At 41.8% G+C, this 19,821-nt stretch overlaps 2 protein-coding genes across 9 annotated transcripts in view; both read right to left on the reverse strand.

Moving 5' to 3' along the window:
• CYRIB (CYFIP related Rac1 interactor B) overlaps positions 1 to 2,269 on the reverse strand; it is a 95,451-nt gene extending 93,182 nt beyond the window's left edge. For 3 of the 4 annotated variants that reach the window (XM_071738384.1, XM_071738381.1, XM_071738382.1), the window contains exon 1: positions 2,163 to 2,268. The gene's annotated coding sequence lies outside the window, so the exon portion shown is untranslated. Of the gene's footprint in view, positions 1 to 2,162 lie in introns of all 4 variants that reach the window. The other variant, XM_071738385.1, reaches the window with a different exon arrangement.
• Positions 2,270 to 7,640: 5,371 nt separating this feature from the next.
• The window catches only part of ASAP1 (ArfGAP with SH3 domain, ankyrin repeat and PH domain 1), a 143,814-nt gene continuing 131,633 nt past the window's right edge, over positions 7,641 to 19,821 (reverse strand). For 4 of the 5 annotated variants that reach the window (XM_071738391.1, XM_071738388.1, XM_071738392.1 and 1 more), the window contains 4 exons: positions 18,015 to 18,073; positions 15,776 to 16,278; positions 11,875 to 11,997; positions 9,476 to 10,312 (listed from right to left, as the gene is read on the reverse strand). In XM_071738391.1, the coding sequence (XP_071594492.1) occupies positions 10,238 to 10,312; positions 11,875 to 11,997; positions 15,776 to 16,278; positions 18,015 to 18,073 (760 nt within the window). In that variant the 3' untranslated portion in view covers positions 9,476 to 10,237. Of the gene's footprint in view, positions 10,313 to 11,874; positions 11,998 to 15,775; positions 16,279 to 18,014; positions 18,074 to 19,821 lie in introns of all 5 variants that reach the window. The other variant, XM_071738390.1, reaches the window with a different exon arrangement.

The raw sequence follows: 19,821 nt of genomic DNA on the forward strand, positions 1-19,821 counted from the left end.
CTTCCTGGGCACACTCACATTTAGAGGCACAGAATGCTGCCTAATTTTTTTTTTTTTTCCTCAAGCCTGAGCTGTGCTGTGCAGATTATGGAAAATCCATCGCACATGCTCCTTGCTGAGCAGTCTGACCTATTGATCCCAGTTAGAGAAATGGATGCTCTAGACTCTATTGGAAACACTTCTAAAAGTCCTTCTGGTATGACCATTCCTGCTGCGTCCTGAGCAGTTCCTGGACTCTGTGCGTGGCATTGCCTCAGACCTGCTCAGAAACTCCATTGTGCTGGAGGTGCTTCTGCTGAACCATGGAGAAAACTGCACCACCAACCTCTGGTGTGCCCTGGGAAAGCAAGTGGTGACAACCATCAGAAAATGGACTAACGAGGCCTCTCAGTCTGATCAGTCCTCGAAGCAACCAAGAGCAGAGCAGCGTGTGGGAACTGCTGCCTGCAAAAGCAGCTTGAAAGCATCCTGCTGCCCAGACAAGCACGGGCTCCTGGTCCTTGCTGAGAGGGGACACAGCAGGAGCCATGTGCTGCCTCTCACCAAGGCAAGATGAACCCGAGCAGCTCTTCTGTGCAGGGCTGAGCATCAAGATCACCCCGGGTGGTTGTCTGCCCATGGGAGGGTCCCTCTGAGCTCATGCAGGCACCCTGAATGCCCCCTGTCCCTGCAGCAGTACTGGCATCCTCAGCAATTAAACAGGCAGCAGCACACAACCAGGCTTGGTTTCAGTCAAGCACTGAAACAGAGATGACGTTGCACTTCAGATGAAACCCCACATCTCATCAAAACACTTCCCATTTTGGGGTGCAGATGTAGGGTTTGATTTTTCTGAATGAAAAAAAAAAAAAAGGTCCTCTCTCCTGGTTTAGTTACACACCTAACAAACACCAAATAAAGCTGTATGCCTTTTGGCTTTCTCGACCATGTATATTAGAGAATGACTTTTAGAGATAAGAGTTAATTTTTAAATGGCAGAAGGGTAACACCACTCTAAACCACACAGCCAGGTAATCTTCAGAGCTCAGAGGATGCTCTGTGCCATTTCCTCTCTGTTTCACCACCAAACCTTTTGAAATGCTACAACTTGCTTACGAGAGGGGTAGTTTTCACCTACAGTCACATCACAACCACATCACTTGTGGTTGTGCCCAGACGAGGAAGAACCAGATCCCCTAAAGCAGAAGTGCTTGCCTCCTTCCTGGCCAGTCCAGTGCATTTCTGGCTGCGAGGCTCAACTTTTAGATATTTAGTCAGTAGCAGATGCAAGCTTTGCATGACCGATGATGACTGATAGTTCTCCAGCCTGGGCACTTGTCTGAGCATCAGGAGACAGTCAAACGCAACGCACCCAGCTCAGCGCAAGGAGCAGACAGCGCACATCCTCACCGCTGCTCCCAGGCCATACATAAGCAGGACACACACCGTGCCCGCCTCCTGAAGCCGACCAGCCCAGGTTACTGCTGCTCGGTTTCAACCTGGCAGCTGCCGGAGATGGGGAGGGCTGGTGCGAGGGCTGATCCCGCTCCCTGATCTGTCACCCCCGTGCCCCACGCAAACACAAGCGCGGTCCCTCGGCACCCGCTGACTCGGCCGCCCTCGCACACCGAGGGAAACTGAAGCGGCGGCTTCGGCCTTTGGGCCGACACGGGGCTCCCCCCGGGTGCCTTCACTGCCGACGCCGGCTCTGGCCGCAGCCTCACGGAGGGCCCGGCGCTGCGGGCAGGGCGGCCGGGAAGGAGCCCGAGGCTGCCCCGGGCGGTGCCGAGCACCCTCCGCCGGCCCCGCGGGACTGCGCCTTCCCGTCCTGGGGCAGCAGGGCACAGGACGAGCCTTACCCCAGACCACATTCGGTTCCTCTCCGGCTCCCCTCGCCTCCCTCTCCCCTCCCCTCCGGCTCCTCCCAGCTCCCCTCAGGCGACTCCCCGGCTCCCCACAGGTGCCCACACCCCGCTCCCCACAGGCGATCACCCGCTGCCCTCAGGCTCCCACCCCCGGCTGCCCTCAGGGGACGCCCCGCTACCCCCCAGGTGCTCCGCCCGCGCTCCCCTCAGTCCCTGAGGCAGGGTCCGCTCTCCGGCAGCTGCCACCGCCCCTCTCCCGCCGAGCCGCGTCCCTCCCCTCCCTGCTCCGCCCGCAGCGGGGGGTTCGGGCAGCCTTACCGGTGTGGCGGGCGGCCCGCGGGGCGCAGCCTGGCCTTCCGCGCTGCCGGGCGGCGGCGTCACGGGCACAGGTTGGCTGCCGGCGGCGGGCGCGGTGCCGCATCGCTATAAAAGGAAGCGGCGCGGGGGGAGGGAGAGGCGGCTCCGGCACCTCCGCCTCGGCCGGCCCCGATTCCCCCCCTGGTCTTCCCTCGCCACGGGGAGCGGTGGCTTCACCCCGGGCAGCCCTCCCGCGGGGCAGGTGGCACTGGGATGGGGTGTCCCTGCCCTCTGCAGACGCGGGGGTGGCTCGGCTGGCCGGCGGTGGGAGTGGGAGTAGGAGTAGGAGAAGGTCAGAGCCTTCCGCCTCAATCCCTTCCCGAGGCGTGTGGGGTCCGTGGCCGTGTCCCAGGGGGTGAGGATGGATGTGCATGGCCTTACACAGCAGGGCAGCCGGCTCCGGGCAAACATGCGACAAAGCAGAGCATGAGGGAGGGCTTTGCAAGCATAGGAAGGTACCAGCCCCATGCAGGAGCACCTTGCAAACTTCACACTCGAGTGCACCAAACCCAACCATCTACATCAACTTTCCGGCTGCAGCCTCTGCTGGAGCACTGCCCTGGCCTGAAGAGGAGGCTGGGGCTGCCGGCTGCCACCTGGGGAAGGACACAGCAGGTGACAGGACTGGGGTAAGGGGCTGGTGACAACGCCAAATGCAGGTGTTGGTCCCTGCTACAGTCAGGGCCTGCCTGCTTATGCAGCCTGGCAGCTGAGCCACTGCAGTGAGATGTTGCCTTTAAGACTGATCCTCCCAAACTAAAGGAAAAAAAAAAAAAAAAAATCAAAGCTGAATTTTTCTTTCAAGCCTAAGCAGCTCCTTCCATCTCTGGAGCTGTACTCAGACACTGCAGCAGTTGTGGCGTCCCTGAAGCACCTTGCTCAGTTTCTCCTCCATGTTAGGTTGATGACCAACAGCATTGTGGTCGCAGGGGAAACAAGGGTCCCCATCTGCCCCCCAGGAAGACTCCCTCCAGCAACAGATGCTGTTTTTCTCCAGCACTGTCAATCCCTTTCAGGAAGGGACAGGGATTAGATGGGGGTAACAAGTCTTAAGGCAATTTCTGTAACTGGCATTTGCTGCTCAGCTTTACTGTCAGCCTATGGCGGGGGGGCTGTGATGCTTCAGCCCTAGAAACCCCATACCATGGCATCAGCTGCATCAGCTGCAATGGCTGCAAGTACTGTCTTCAGCTCAAAGCAGATGAGTACAAGGCCGGGCACTAAGAAGTCATGTATAACATGCAGAGGTGCTACGCTCAGTTTCTTCTTTTGTATTCCCCCAGGTAAGCAGCTAAAGCTATGGTATGGGCAAACCAGGTGTAGGCTATACAGAGAGGGTGACCCACAAGCTACATAAACTCTTTCAGGGGTCATGTTTTACATGGAAAACATATAGGTCAGAACACTGCCGTGGGGAAGTGAGAGGAACAAAATCCTGCTCTCAAGGGTTTTGAAGAAGCTGCTTTTTTTTCCATTCCAAATTTTAGTATTTGCTTTTCAGTTCTCTCTGCATCCTAGCAGGGAAAGGGGAGCAGAAGGAGCTTTTCAGATGAACCTGGCAGCACCTCCTTCATTCAGACATACCTAGTGGGAACACAGGGTGGCCCTGAGAAAAATTATTCCCTAACCAAGGTGATGGTTCCAGACCTGCTCTAGGGAGGTAACAGGGGTGTCAGAACCATATCTAACATGAACCTGGACCCTGGTGCAAGGCTGCTGCCAGAAACTGGTCTGGCAGGACAGCATCACTTCCTTGTATGAGGCCAAATGCTCAGACTCACTGGATGGTGGATCCTCCCTGAACACCTGGTGCCTCTGTTCCTTTACAGGAGCTACTTGCAGAGTACTGACCAGATGGTCTGACTGCCCTGCTTCCTTCCTTCCTCCTTTGTTTAAGATCTGGCTGCTTCTCCTTGATAAGAAACCTTCACTTCTTCATTGCACTTCAGTCTTTGCATTACCTTGAGATCTGAGGTAAGTGTATGGCCCACCTATAGGCACTGCTCACAGGAGCTGCTGACTCCATTGTGATTGATCTTCACAACAATGATGGAGCAATTCCTACTCTTTCCAAGGAGCCCAAGTTGTGGTTTGTCCTGCCCCCAGCCCCTGCTCTCCTCACACCTCCACCCTGTAGCACATGTGTAGCACTTTTCTCACACTCCACACAAGACTTTGAAATCCCCATCTCCCAGCATCACTTCCTCTAAGATGACTTCACATGAAACTCAATCCTCCTTGGTCCAGATGTCCAAGCAGCTAAAATTCTCTAGTAAGCAGACCAGCAGCTCTGTGCATACTACTGAAGCAGGTTTAGCATTTGTTCTCCTGTTTTTTTCTGCAAAGGTTGGCCCAGCAGGGAGGGAGATTGAGGAAGATCCTGGATCACAAATTTGCCCTTCATCCCTATGCTTCTGTCCACAGAGGTCAGAACTATGGCAATGGAGTTGTTCCATAGGGCTTTTTTCCAGGTCCTGGGTGGATTTTCACACAATAAAAAAATTAATTTGAAATGAGACCCTGTGTCTGACTGCAGCTCACTTACTCTCAGCCACCTGGGGTATCTTGCTTTCCTGCCTGGCTACTGAAGCAGTTTCAGCTTTGAATTGGAAATCTACAATGAATACAGGGAAAACTAGCACACAAGTATGTAGGTCTAGAGCCATGGGTGGGATGACATGCAGTATGGACAGGCAATATAATCTTTACTAATTTGAAAGAAAATGTCTGCTTTCATCTTTGAAACAGTATATGGCTACTGGTGTCACCAGGTCACTAAGGAAGTCTGCAGGCTCTGTCAGAAAACCACCACAAAACCCAGGCACTGAACCAGGTAACAGCTGCTGACCTCTTCTGTCCATGTTCAGCTGAAGAGGTGGCTTGTCTTTCTTCAAACTGAAGTTCATGGGCATATTTCAATCCTTTTTGATAAGTAACTTTATTTAAACACTAGGAATTCCAACTCAGAGGCACGATGACACACAACTGTAGCTGCGGTGTGGGAGCAGGGAGAGATGAGTAACATTACTAACTACTTTTGAGAAAAGCTTCAGACTTAAGGTATTACACACTACTCCTTAGTCTTGTTAAGTTACAGGCAGCTCTTCTAAGTTCTTCTAAGTTCCCTGGGGAAGAAACTCAGGAAATTCACTAGTGACAAAAAACACAAGCCTAATGCTGTTGCTTTGAACTGAACAAAGGTAAACAGAATGAAACAGCCACTAATGCAGCCACTCTGGAGCAGTCGGTAGTCTGAGTCTTCACGGGTGATGCATCTACATGACCTGACTGAGAAAAAAACAGATTTCTAGATTTCTGATGGTAACTGAAGCACAAGAAACATCTGCAAGTCTTGGGGAAAAATGTCCCATGTAGAAACAGACTGAGTTCCAAACTGCCTTTCAGTGAAAACCAACAAGCATGAGAGGCAATGTTTCTGATCAGACACTACAAGAACCATGACCAAACTGGTAGTAATGGCAGAGTAGTATTAACACTGGCTTTAAAGTTTCAGGTAAGCTTAAAGCTCTTTCAAAACATTCTTCAGGTGGTACAGCAAACAAATGATCAGCTTCTCCTCTGCTCTGACACGGTTAGGATGTGACAGCTAATCTGACAGCTGTCACAGATTGTTTGTCCCCTGCCCCCACTATTATAAAGAGTGACCAGAGCAGACATCCGCCTCGCTGCAGACAGGAGGATTTGTTCTGTAATTCAGAGAGGAACAAGGCAAAGCCTGTACCAGGACAAACTATCGGTTTGAGTGTTACTCAAACAGCAGCTGAGGAGAGCCAGCCGGGACTCGCAGGTTTTGTGCATGCCACAGCAGAGGGGGTTGCAAGCTTCAGCACAAGTTGACAAACAGCACTTAGCTTATCTCAAGAAGAAACTTGAGTGCTCTCACAGCAGATGACAGAGCTGTAAATCAAGTTATGTGTAGCCATAAAAGTATCATTAAGACAACTTGAAACAGTTAGTTTGTAGTAGATAAGAAAATTTTTGGCTTGCAGCTATGTAGATGAAAACATCTGTGTGCATTCTGTATCCATCTGAAAAGCCTCCAGCTGCACTGTAGAAGGGCTAAAGTCTCATAAAAGCTCAACCAGCAGCCTTAAACTCAAGTCTAAGTTGTTGCCTGCAAGAATTTAAGGTCTGGAGATTAAATTTACTTACTTAGGGACATTTGCTCCTCTGTCATATTCTGATTTCTTGGCATACAAAGGTTACTGGTCTTGTTTGGGTTTTAGTTGGGCAGAGAGGGGGAGCTGCTTGAGTTTCACTGATAGGTATTTAAGATTTGCACCACTTTCACTGGTTTTGATTACCAATGTTCAGCTATGAGCTTGAAATTTACAAGGAAAAGGTTAAGAAACTTTGAACAACAAGGGAGTTATGGGCATGTGTTTGTCTTGGGTCTCTTTGGCTCCAAACAGCACAGGAGATATCCACCTCAATTTTTACTTGCAAAAGGAAATCAATCCATGTCACTGAAGAACAATACGAGCAGGACAGAGAAGAACAGAAGATACTGGAATAAACAGATTTCTGAATTTTGTTATCTGAAAATACTGTGACAAGAAACTGAGAAAGAGCAGAATATTTAACCAGACTGCTTCCCCTGCCCCTGTTCATATTTCACACACCCCTCAGCCCATATGTTTAGCCTATGTAAACTTAAAAGTCCAAAACTAACTGAGATTAATATTCTATGAGGAACCCAGGGTATGCCTGCTCTACAATTCAGTGTTCAAGAAGCTATCTTATCACAGCACTCTCCAGAGCCCTGTGCTCTTGCAGTTACTATTTTTGATACAAACCAGATCTGATAACTCCACATTCCAAATTTTCCAGTGGATAAAGTATGTTCTCATTGCATTCTAGCATTTTCAAGTGACTTGTTCTTTTTTGAGCAGTTTTGACAAGAACAGGTCTTAAATGAGGAACTTCCAAGAACCAAGTCAGGGACAGGAGAAATAACCACTGCAAGCTGGGTCAGAACTGAAATCCTAAGCAATAAAGTCATTTCATCCAGGAAAGGTGCTCAAGTCAGTTTGAGAGCTGCTGTTGGGTTTGGGAATCCTGCCCAGGGACAGAGGGCCATGCTGAATGGTTCTTTTCAACCCAAAGGGCCAGCTGTAGGGAACAAGACAGACCAGGCTGGCTTTCTGTAGAGTCTACTGAAGCTGCAGAGAAAGTAATCGAAACTCATGGACAAAATCACGTGTTTTGATGCTAACTTTAGTAAGTAAAATTTTCCAGATAAAGACAATTGCATCCATATTTAACAGCTGTTAAAGAGATACACATTTAATTGCATTTTATATATGGGGTGCCTTATATTAAAGAGAGAACATTTCAAGTGTTTTAGTTCTACCTGTTTGGAATCCAGACTTTCTCCCTAGAAGATATTCCAGTTGACAAAAGGGCCTTGTTCAGATATCTGGGATCAACTGAATACATTTATTTAAAAGCAATTTTAAATATTAAAAAAGTAGAAATTAACACATACAATACTCAAAAACTGTCACATTAAATACATGTGAATAGACATGTGTACTGATGTTTTACCTTAACATTCAATGAGAAGTCAAGATTTTAACTAGTGGCATGACCAGATCTGATTTCTGTACACATTGATGTACTATGTAATAAAAAAATAAATAGCAACTGTTGTTCAACAGTAAATAAGACATCATCTGCAGAGCATACTTCCCCCTCTGGGGGCACCTTCCCCTGGCCCTCCCCCCAACCCTTTATCAGCTAATTTTCCATAAAGATTTAGACTTACCAAATACTATGTCATGTACAAAATTGCAGACAGTGGCTCATTGAGTTCAAATATAATACCGTCCTTAAACTCAATCAATATCATACATTTTCAGATTTCTTATGACCCACAATAAGCCAGAATAAACAGAACTATTGTTCCCGAAGGAACTAATTTAATTTTAGAAAATGCATATGTATACTATTTTTAAGAGCATAGAAAAGAATAGACATTTGACTCTACATAATTTTACATGCCTAGGTTTTCTTTATATGATTTCTTTTATCAGTTTATTTCAAGATCACTTAAAAATACAATTGACCACAAAAGTGAATAGGTTTTGTTCTTTAATGCAACTTAAAACATTGTATTAATGGATAAAAAGGAATGATAAAATGCTAGTTCTGACTTCCTTTCCATAAAAAAACCAGAATAAAGTCTGAAATACTGGAGCTGGTAATACTGAAGATTAAATGCCAGCAGGCTCACTCACTCATTGCGTCATTATTTTCTTTGTAATGCACTTTTGTTATAAATGATAAAACCATTAACAATTGATAAATGTTTTGCATTTTTTTCCATAGGGGGCTTAGACTGATACTTGTTCCTATATTGACCACAAACAGAATTAAATATTCACTGACTACAGTCTTGTAAAACTGAAATAAAAACAAAAGCCCTCAGAACGTCTGAGATGTGCTTTTATGAAATGAAAATCTTTCCATGCAGCCAAGACAATCTGCTTTGAAATAGCAGTACTAGGTACTGAAGCAAAAATAACATTTAAAGCATGTAATAAAAACTACATATGAAAGTCATGGAACCCGCTACAGACAAACTATGGGAAAAACACAACTACATTATGTTTCAAAAGTTAAAAAAATTATGCTTAAAGTGACATAGGAATTAAAAGTTTCCAGTAATACATTTAAGTGTTTTCTGGCAATGCAGCTTTACACCAACTTTCAAGAAACCTCAGGTCAAATGCCGCCTTCCAAAGATTTTCTGAGAAATCAGCTTTGTAACAGAACGTCTGTTACTTGGTGCTTTGAGTTAAGACTACGACAGACACAGTTTAGTGAACTCTGCTAAAACTAGCCTGATACTTCTGATCTGAGTTCTATCATTAACAACCAGATCAAATTCATGAGAGGTCATCTTAACTTCCACTTTTAGAGCAATTAAAAATAATTTAAATTTATGCTTATATCACCACTTAAGTTTTATTTTAGATAACTAAACTTTAGCAAGGTTGAAGACAGAGGAAAAATAAACCCACAAATCATTTTTTCAAAGAGCCAATTTAGCTATGAACAAATACTGTTGCAAGCTCACAGTAATCTGAATAGCAATTAATTTAAAATGTTCTTTTCTTTAAATGTAGCTATATGACTACAGTACTACTTTTGTACAAAGGCAGGTTTCAAGTAAGCGTCTAAATGCATGCATAATGTCAACAGTTAACATCTTCTCAAGTCCTTGGTTACTAAGAATTCAGTGAAAGAAACCAGCAAATTCCACATATATCTACTAAAGAACAATATGACTAATTTTCATTAAAGTAAGTTTTTGAATGAAATAAATTTGTAACTTTTTATAGTGAGGTAATATCACAGGGGAACTGCAATCACAGTTTGGCATAGGTCCACGTAATATAAACATGAAATGCTGTATGCACACCATAAAACATTACTGTTATCTGTAAAGTCAGTGAATATTTGTCTTCATAATTACACTTAACTGAGCACTATATTAAATAAATACCGAAGTGGGTTTCATAGCTGTAAACTGCATACATTTATAAACTGCAGACTGATTTTTAAATTGTCCAAAACCATTCACTCATTCTAACTTTCTGCTAATTGTATATCAAGAATACCGAGTTATTAGGAACAGTCATTTCTGTACAGTTATATGGTTGACAGAGACCACCTATATTTGGAAAGCTGGCAGTTCATATGTATTTTGAACAGCACAGACAGAGATGTAAGTGCTAGATGCCGAGGATGGCTTCAACAAACCCAATAAGGCGTGCCAGGTTCCAAGGCTACCATAATACTGGCAAAGGCAGAATAACACAGTATATTTACAATACATATAATTCAACCTCATGAGGTGAAACTTAAATGAATTCTTAATTTGTAACAGCAGCTATATATACAATTGTGCACAGGATTACAGGGAGGCAGCAGCGTTCGCTTTTGCTAAAAAGCCCGTCTTGCATGAAGAATGTGCAATGCTCAAGTTTAGGATTCTTTGTTTGTTTTTACTAGTCTGACAGAATGTGCACGAAGGACACTGGAAAGACCCCTTTCCTCTCTGGCTGTCCTTCGATGTGGCCAATCTGCAACACAGGAGAAAAACATCCATATACATGTGTGTGTACACATGGAGTTCGTAGACTTCATTCAAAAAGCAGAACTGCACAGAGCCTACAGAGCATTTCCAAGTTCCTGGGTAGTCTGAACCAGACCTTACTTAACATTTGAATTTGCATAATGGAAAAAAACCCAAAAAACAACCTGTACATACATATTATAAATAAGATAAATTAAGACAACTAAATCTAAGGAGAAAAAAACAACAATAGAATATGGAAACCTGAAAGGGCTACACAGACCACTGAATTTCAAGACTCACCAAAACAGAAGCCTTATTTCCTTCTGTTTGATACATCCTGCTACTGCAAGTTAGTCTGTGTTTCAAATTCATTCTTCTTAACTAACTGAATAAATCCTGAACAACTCACTTGAGGGAAATGTCAGCTCCAGTTGTGATGTTCCTTCTGATAGTTTGCATGCTTCACTTTAAGTGATAAAGTCCCAGATATTGAATTAGTATGATTCCCAATGACTTATGTGCATAGTAGTGTTTATAACAAATTACAGTATTGTATGTGAAGGATACTTAATCAGACAAGTCTTACATAATTATTTATAAAGAAATTGTCTACCAACTTCTAAAACAAAAAAGATACCTTTCATACAAAATTTACATGTTTAAATACATGATTACAAACAACCATCCAAATGACAGCACTGGAGTAGCAGCCTTGACTGACAACATAACCCTCTTCTCATCTTTCTACAGTGCTGCTCACTAATTACAGAATAATAGTGTACCTCCTTCCTCTTCCACAAACTAAAAAAAATGGGAAGGGGAAACATGCAGGGCTGGCCATTTCCTCTTGTAGAGCCAAATTTTTGAAGCATATGAGTCAAGAGGCTTCATTTCCCTTCCCAGAAACACTCGGGCATGTACCCAGGGATCTAACAAAGCCACTTCAGAAAACAGATTTAGCAACTAATGCAATTATAATCAGGGATTGGAGGAAATGGTTAATACACTAGTTTTTCACTGGACACTGCTGTTTTGATACCACCTTTTCAGTTGAAAACCTTCCACACTTAAATGATGAATGAGAGGAAACCATGAAGCTAGAACCAAACCAGAAAAGATTGTGCTGCACTTAGAGTAGGAAATCATACGCAGCATTGTGACAAGAATTTGTTTTAATCAAGATAAAATCTGTCTTGTTCTTCCCAATAATTCATAGGTAGGGAAGTATGGTGTAGCAGGGCTTTGGAGCCAAGAAGTAGAGTGTCCAGGGAGTGTTGGGAGTCTTCAAGCAGGGTTCAATAAAAACTGATGTTAGCACACAAGAACCAAAGACAGTATGTGGTCCAGAGTAGGGGGGGAGTATGATACAGACCAATGGTATGGAAGGGAAGAAGGGACAAAAAATGTTAACTACCTCATTTAAAAAGATAAAGCATCAGCTCACAGCACTAATTACAAATACTCGTTCAGTCTTTCAGCAATCCCTCTAGGTATAACTTAACGTTTCTGGTGAACTGAAGATAATTACTAATTATGTGTAAAACTGTGAAAGGAAAAGATACATACCCACCACTCTTGGTCCTCTTCACCAGTTACAATAATGACTTCTCCTTCAACAAATGTCAGCTCATCATCATTATCTGCCTGACAGTCATAAATGGTCTTCACTCGCCTAACTTTATTTTTTCCCTAAAAATATAATGAAGTTTTAGAGGAAAGGTTGAGGAACAACAACAACAAAAAAAATACAATATGATTTTTGCCTTTTAGTTATGTTTTATTTTACAAGAAAGTAAAGAAAATTGCTTTCTCTGCATTTGGGGACACGAAATTTAAAAACTCTGTTTCAACAATGATATTATAAAAAAGATAATAATCAATTATGTACATAGTATTGGTTTTCTTTTCAAGATGCAGAAGTCCCAAGAGACTTTAATGTGTAATGCATAGCTTAAGTAACCTAAACTTCCTCCAGTAAAGAAAGCTTAAATGTCTTTACATCATTCCCGTCCACAAACATCCTCTTTCTCACTTAATACATACTTCATTAACAAACCACCACCAACAGAAAATGAACTGAATCAGCTCTGAAAGTTATAAAACAGGTCAAGGTCAAAGAAAATGCTGTCTTGTAACTTCAGTATTTCTTACAGCTTTGGTCTTGAATGTACTGCAAAATTACAGCAACCTTTGATTTCAGATCTGCTTATAGCACTCAATTATTTTGTGAATTATTTTTCATTGAGTACCTTAGCAATTTCTAACTATAAGACTTTCAATTTCAGACAGCAGTACTATTTTACAGTGAGAATTCAGAAGAGATTCTCACAGCTCTACCATTCTGAGTCTAAGTATTTTCTAGGTCACACTTTGCTGCATACTGCTAATTCATATGAAAATGCCTCAGCCATGGACTCCTCCCCAAACATATGTTTCTCACAGTAGGGAAAATGCTTTAAATTATTTCCAAATAGAGTAAGGAGGTAAGTTTCACTGCAAAACAATCCTGCTACTTTGTATTCCTGCATTTTCATACCAGCACCTCTTCAAAAAACTACAGTTCCTTCTTTGCACAGAAGTAGTAAGATAAGAAAGTAAAAAAACCCCCAAAGCAGCACAAGATGAGAAACAGAAGGGCTACGACAGAGAAGTCAGCAGGTTTAGAGGAATTTATGCCAAAAGTAGCTTCACAGAGGAAATTTCCTAGGGAGCCTGCTCTTTGCTGTTACCTACCCACTTGAAATAGCCCCGTGTTTTGGCAAAAAAATTTTCTCTGCAGATCAACAGCAGAACAGACACACAGCAAATATCTCTCATACTAAACTCAAGGTACAGAAAAGTAACAATTATAAAGGGATTTAAGGGACAAAGCACTCAACAGAAAAAGGTAAGACTAAAAGAACTCACACTCTCAAGACAAAGGAACAGAAAAACATGAAGTTCATATAAGATCAAAGGGTTTTTTACAGCAAGGGATTGCTGCAGCAAGGAGTTACTTCAAAGAACACTTTCTCTCTTTTTTAAATGAATTAATGTAATTTAAACAAAAACCCTAACTATCACCAGGGACTGGAACTCAGTATTAATGGGTATTTGGGGCCAGTCCCAGCTTTCAATTCCAGAGAACCTTTACAAACTAAGAACGATTCCAATCAATCCCCTGGTGATGAAGGGAAGCAACTACTTCTGCCAGATAAAAATTGTCTCATTCAATAGAGAGACTAAAAAAAGAGTTAAATGCCTTTAATCTTAAAGAATGGTATGCAACTCAGCTTCTAAGAATGCATGAAAAATTATGGCAATTGGTTCTGGTTCCTTCTGATTAGTACCAGAGATGACATTTTAATATTCTATTCCTTTCAATTAGGAGAGCAGCAAGAAAGGAGAACTCAAGCTGGAGGTGTATTTAATCTTGGGAGGGTTTCAAAAATGATGGTTCAAAGGAGGGAATATATTTTTCCAGAGCACAATTTGGAGCACTGGTGTATAAAGAAATAAAGAAATTCCAAAACATGTAATTTGCAAATATAAAATAAATATCACCCACCTCACACCCAACTCCTTGTATACAATATTAGTACTTATTAACAAGATATTTTTATGCTTAAAATAACTTATCAGCTGCTGTGGTCATTAATCTTTCCATGTTCTTATTTACATTCACCTTTTTCTTTCTATTTAGAAAGAATAATTTTGTCTCCTTCACCAAAAACACACAAGACAGACAAAATAACACTTCAGTGCTCCAGGTGATTTTAGAAGCACTCGGCCCAAATTTCATTTATCTAAAAATATCATTTCTAGTCCTTTTATATTAACAGCACTGGCATTTTTTTTACCAAGCAATTCTGAACAAATGGTTTTCTAAAACTAAAAAGAATTTGTGGTCATCTATTCAGAGGCTAAGCAGTCAAAGCCAAGAGAGAAGTACCCACAAGTACCAGTAGCTGCCCTCAGAGCTCTTACTGCTGTGCTGTGATGTAGCATTCCCCCACTTTGTGCAGAGAGGATGCAGCCAGAGGATAAAAATGGAGGCAAGATACATTTAAGAGGAATTCTTGCACATTATTATTTAAGAAAGACTGCAGTGAACGAGAAGGGATACGAGCGTGCATGCCCTGACATGTAGAAAACTGGAAAGCAATTATCACAGGTAGATTGTAATTTTGATCACTGCAGAACAGTGGAACTGTTTAATTTGCTCCACATGTTAAAATGGCTTAATTTGGAAAACACTGAACTCTTCTTCATTTTATTTTCTGTACAAAGGTGAGAGATAAAAAAACCCAAAGAACTAATCTATCATTTTCTTTTTTTTAACTCATTTAATAAAATGACAAGTAGCTGAGAATCTCCAGCATAATTGTCTGCTTATATTCAAATGTACATAAGTAAACAAATCATAGTTGCAGATACTTTTTGATCAGATCCCTGTACTATTTTCTTTAATCTGCAGAAAACCCAGGAAGCCCAAGGAACAAGCCAGTCATTCTCAGTTCAGATAGGAGCCTAAGATGTCTAAGATGGGAGCCAAGCAGAGTGATGGGTTCAGAGAAAACGCTCCTCCTCAGACAAGCACAAGAAGGGAGAAACTCACCCTCTGCTTACACTACAAGAACAGAAGCCTATTTCCTTTTACATAAGTGCTTTGCATAGCCAATTTGACAAGCAAAACCATCTCCTTTTTGATGTATTCTTAATGATGAAAATCTTAAGCAAGCTCTGAAGTTTCATAAAAAGATTTCAGTATAAATATGCATGAAGAATCCTCTGTTGGACGGAAATCGCACTGGTTAGCAAGATGAGCAGCAGGATGAAGATGAACTGGGGGTTGAACAAAGAGACCTGAAACCTAGTTAATAGTTCCAGCTCTGTTACTACACACCATTCAGCAATGTCAGTTTTGCCACTTCAGCAATGTATGTGAACCTTTGTTAACCACTTAAGTACACAGACATACATGTATAAGTCAGGACAGGAACATTTACTAGTTTGTCACAGTTGCCTTGTACTTTTAATTTTTTACTGACTGACAGTCAGTACTAACATTCTTTCTCAAAAATGACAGAAATCAAATATATAAATATTCTAGCAATCTAAGGCATACAAAGCAGTGAACAAAGCAGAGAAAACCACTAGTTAGTTCAGAATTATGACTGGAGCAGATAAAAATTCCCAAGTTCTCTAATAAATCTAAATATGCTGTCATGTTCCCAAGACTATTCCTTTATGTTGCTCGAATATGTTTCAGCATGCAAAAGGCTTTGTAAACTCCCAGCATTTGCTAAAGCTGCTTGAGAGAAACAAAAATAGCTCCTCATTCCCCATCCTAGCCCATAATGTTGTATTGCTGTGTGTGCTTAGCTCAAGGGTATTTTTTTATTTTTTTTTTTAATGCAAAGACAGTCCTACAGTAAATTCAAAGCCTTCCACTTCCTTACACTTAACTAGCTGGAATAATACCTACCATGTTTATTTTCCTGGGAAGTGGCACTGGGGTTTCTGGCAGGGTATGTGTTATGTCATTAGACTCTTCAGATCCTTGCCTTTGGACGGTGTCTCTGGACTGTACATTTGGAGAAAGATCTATGGAGTGAGACTTCTGATTTGCCTCTGAAGGCTGAGGCTTCGGTGATGCTTCTCCACCTTGAGTTTTAGCCAACAGCTCTCCAAGCTGAGGTTTTGGGGGGAGGTCCTTCATCTGTGGCTTTGGAGGTAAGTCTCCAAGTTGTGGTTTTGGTGGCAAGTCTCCTAGCTGAGGCTTTGGGGGTAGTTCTCCAGGCTTTGGGGGTAAATCTCCCACTTGAGGTTTCTGAGTTAATTCCAGAGGCAGAGGCTTTGGGGGCAAGTCTCCAGGCTGTGGTTTCTGTGGTATATCGATGGACAGTGAGGGCTTCTGAAACATTTCCGTGTGGTGATGGGATTTATCTATTGAAAGATGATGACTGGTTTCTATTTTTCTTAGTGCCACTAAAACAGAAGAGCATAACAGTGGTTTTCACAATCTCATTTTAGTATTGAAGAACTTAGGCACAGATCAAAACTCTCTGTAAATGACAATATATTCACTGAGCCTCAATAACTGTCCATATCTATGACAAATAATACAACTTCATATAACCCTCTGTCACTGAGGTCTCATTTCATTGCTCCTCCTGGAGGCCATGAGGGCTTAATCCAGCAGCTACCAGGTCTCCATTTATAAACAAATGGATTGCTTTTTGGACCCCCCCCCCCCCCAAAAAAAAAAAGGGAAAAAAAAAGACAAAATTACTTATCAACCACTGACTCGACTGCAATGAAAATTCTCTGTAATATAAATTATACATAGAGGTGACTTCATACAAAAAAACCCCAAGGCTCAGGATTAGTGACTCTAAAATCTTTAAGAAGAGAGTGACTGAGCATGTTGTGGATCATATACAGTGTATAGAATAAACTGTATTATTGACATTCAAATTATTGTATGTATTTATATTTTAGTAAAGACAAGAAGTTCTAAACCCTTGCATTATGCAGTTTTTATGGAAGGAAGTAGAAAATAGCTTTTCAAATAATTTCTCACAGTGTCATGCATTGATTCTACTGCTAAGTTCCTAAACTTGACTGAAATCTACCTTAAAACAAACAACCCTATATAAGGAGATGAAAGTGGACAGGAGAGGAAAGAAGTTGCATGATAAAAGCAACACATTTTGACTATATTTCCTATTTTATTCAGCATTGCCCATGTTCTACCTGGTGGCAGAATTCTAGAATATCATGTTCTACCTTGTGGCCTAGTATTTTACCATGAAAGCAACAACACTCTCTTTGGTTATCACCTACTGCAATAAACTTCCAAGCTATATCTATGGTTATTTATACAAAAAAACCCCAAACCAAAACAAACCTACATATGTCCATGAAATTAATTGTATAGCTACTGCAAAATGCCATGTTTTAAAAAATGTCTGTGTTGATACCTGTATATGGCTTTCTCTCCTAGACGTATATAACAGAAAATGTGCAAGTACAATCCACCATGATTTCAGGCTCAAGTAAATAATACAAAAAATTATAGAAACCCTTAGAGTGCTTTGATTGACTTCATCTTAAATTTTTACCTGTATCATTTTAAATCAAGGGAGTGTTGCCTTCCTGTGCAATGGTTTGCTTCCCAATATTTAAGCAAGTGTGTAACAGTACCCAATTATCTTCTGCGTAAAATGACAACAACCCTGACTGCCAAGAGAAGGCAACAGACACAACTTGCTTCAAAAGTGTCAATAAATTGGATTTATGCATATTAGGAAGAAAAATAATTTACCTGTGAGAGTTGCCAAAACCAGAAACGGGAGCCATGGAGATGCTCAGTATGGGACTGGATGTGGCCTTGTACAGCCTGCTTTCATGACAAAAAGTTGGCCCTACTTGGAGTGGTGGACTCTTCCATCTGACTCCTGAGGCTTCTTCCAGATTCAATTAGTTTATGATTTTTTTCCCTGTACTCCTTATTTTCCATAGGTCTAACCACTTTTTTAGTTTAATAAAAACCTTCCCTATCTTCCAAAATCCTTTCAGTTTTGCTAAGTGTTCATGGTTTGTGGCATTTTAGAAACACAACTTCTGCTGAAAAGATTCAGATGTTTTAAACAAATGTCTACTTTTACACACATTACAAATATATCACTATAGCAATACCAACAAAAGAACCCAACTCTTACCTTTTTGAGGTAGTTTGGGAAGAACTCTAGGGCCAAGTGCAGTCTTCGCAGAGCCAGTGCTAAATCAATAGATATGAATTATTAGTGTTTAGAAGTGCTGTAAAATATGGTTTTTTTCCCTTTTTTTCCTTTTTCTTTTAGACATCCACAATCCAAAAAAATTCCACATTTATATGCTTCTTCTGTATTACAAATTTGTCACCTTGTCTGTGGATCAATCCCAAAACTCAAAGCACTGTGAAGAATGAACTGCTTTTGCAGGAAAAGAGACATAAGAACCCCACACAGCTTTAATGCTGAAGGGAAAATTTATTCTTCACACAAAGATATGTGCAAAAATGTACTATAAAAATAGGTGAAGCTGAAAGATGAGCTCACCAAGCAGATCCCCAAAATTAAGGAAAATCTGATCATTACAATAACTACTGAAGCATTTGAAACATAATCTGTCCTTTATGTCAGTGTTTTGAAGTTTTCCAGGACTAAGCCAGTGCCTTGTAGCCTACTGCATGAGTGTTGTATTGCACAGGGGCTGCAGCTATATTAGGAGATGAAGTCTCTACTACTCCAAGGAAATACTGATAATTGTGGGAAAACAACCTGCTTTGCTCCATAAATGTATTACTGCTGTGCCAGCTACTTGTAGTTATAAGCATAAAATACAAGCAGGACAGTCGTGAGTAATTTAATTATAGAATAAAAATCTGAGATAGCTGCATACTGCCAAAACTACTTATTGCTGATGTTTCTTTTCAGACTTAACACCAGGCTGGCTCAAATTTGCAAACACTGCAGGAGAGGGCAAACCATACTAAAAATCTCAACAAAACCCCACCAAATGTCTTCCACTATAATTACCTCAGCCATTACCTAATTCCATCAAGCACAAACACCACACTTTTACCCTCTCTTACAAGAATGACACCAGCTCTTTGTATTGCAGAACACCAGCACTTTTCCCTTGAACACCCAGTGCAGCCTGGATGGATTCAGCAAACAGGACAAGTCAGATAAGCTACCAACAGCATGTGCACTGCCTGTCTGGACAATGTAGATCAGACTGAGGAGTGTCCTAAAACTCTACCTACACATCTTCCACTGTGATTTGTTAGATGTTACACATCCATCTCTAGTCATGGCCTGATCTGTGATCATGCAAGGTCTCTATCGTGTTGCCTGAAGCACCTGTTTAATAGAATTACTAAGCTTTGAACCTCAGGGCCTTGGAGTCACAACACAGATAAAGGAGTAACAAACACTAAGTGACAGGAATTCGTGGCTATCCTTACTATTTCAGCTATTGACAAAGACAGTTGTAATGTACTGACCTGAGAAACAATGAGCTCAAAGCAGTTTGTTATTACAGACTGCATGTCAGCACATAAACTCCACAGACAGAAAAACAGTTAAGCTGGAGGACTGAGAAAAATTCTCTCTGTCATAGAGATGTCTTCAGTGCCAGCCTGTACCAGAGTGACACTTCTGCAGCAACATGCATGAGACCTCACTCTGAAGCAGATAAAAGGAAATGCCAGGAGACATGAAAATAAAACTTTTGTCCTGATGGACTGCAGTCTGAGGCAACATTGCCCAGCTCAGAGAGCACTTCTGTAGGAGCAGTAGATAGATTCTGGTACAAGTTGTTCTGTCCATCCTGCTCAAAGGATGAATTGTGTATGGACAGCTATGAACGTAGGAGGTTTAATGAAGCCAAAGTATTTGTATGGTACTAAGGAATGCAGAAAACTAATGAGGAAACATAGCTAGGATTTTACTTCACATGAAAGGCACTTTTTTTCTCATTTTC

The sequence above is a fragment of the Heliangelus exortis genome, chromosome 2 (assembly GCF_036169615.1).
Source record: "Heliangelus exortis chromosome 2, bHelExo1.hap1, whole genome shotgun sequence".
In the NCBI taxonomy this organism is placed as follows: Eukaryota; Metazoa; Chordata; class Aves; order Apodiformes; family Trochilidae; genus Heliangelus; species Heliangelus exortis.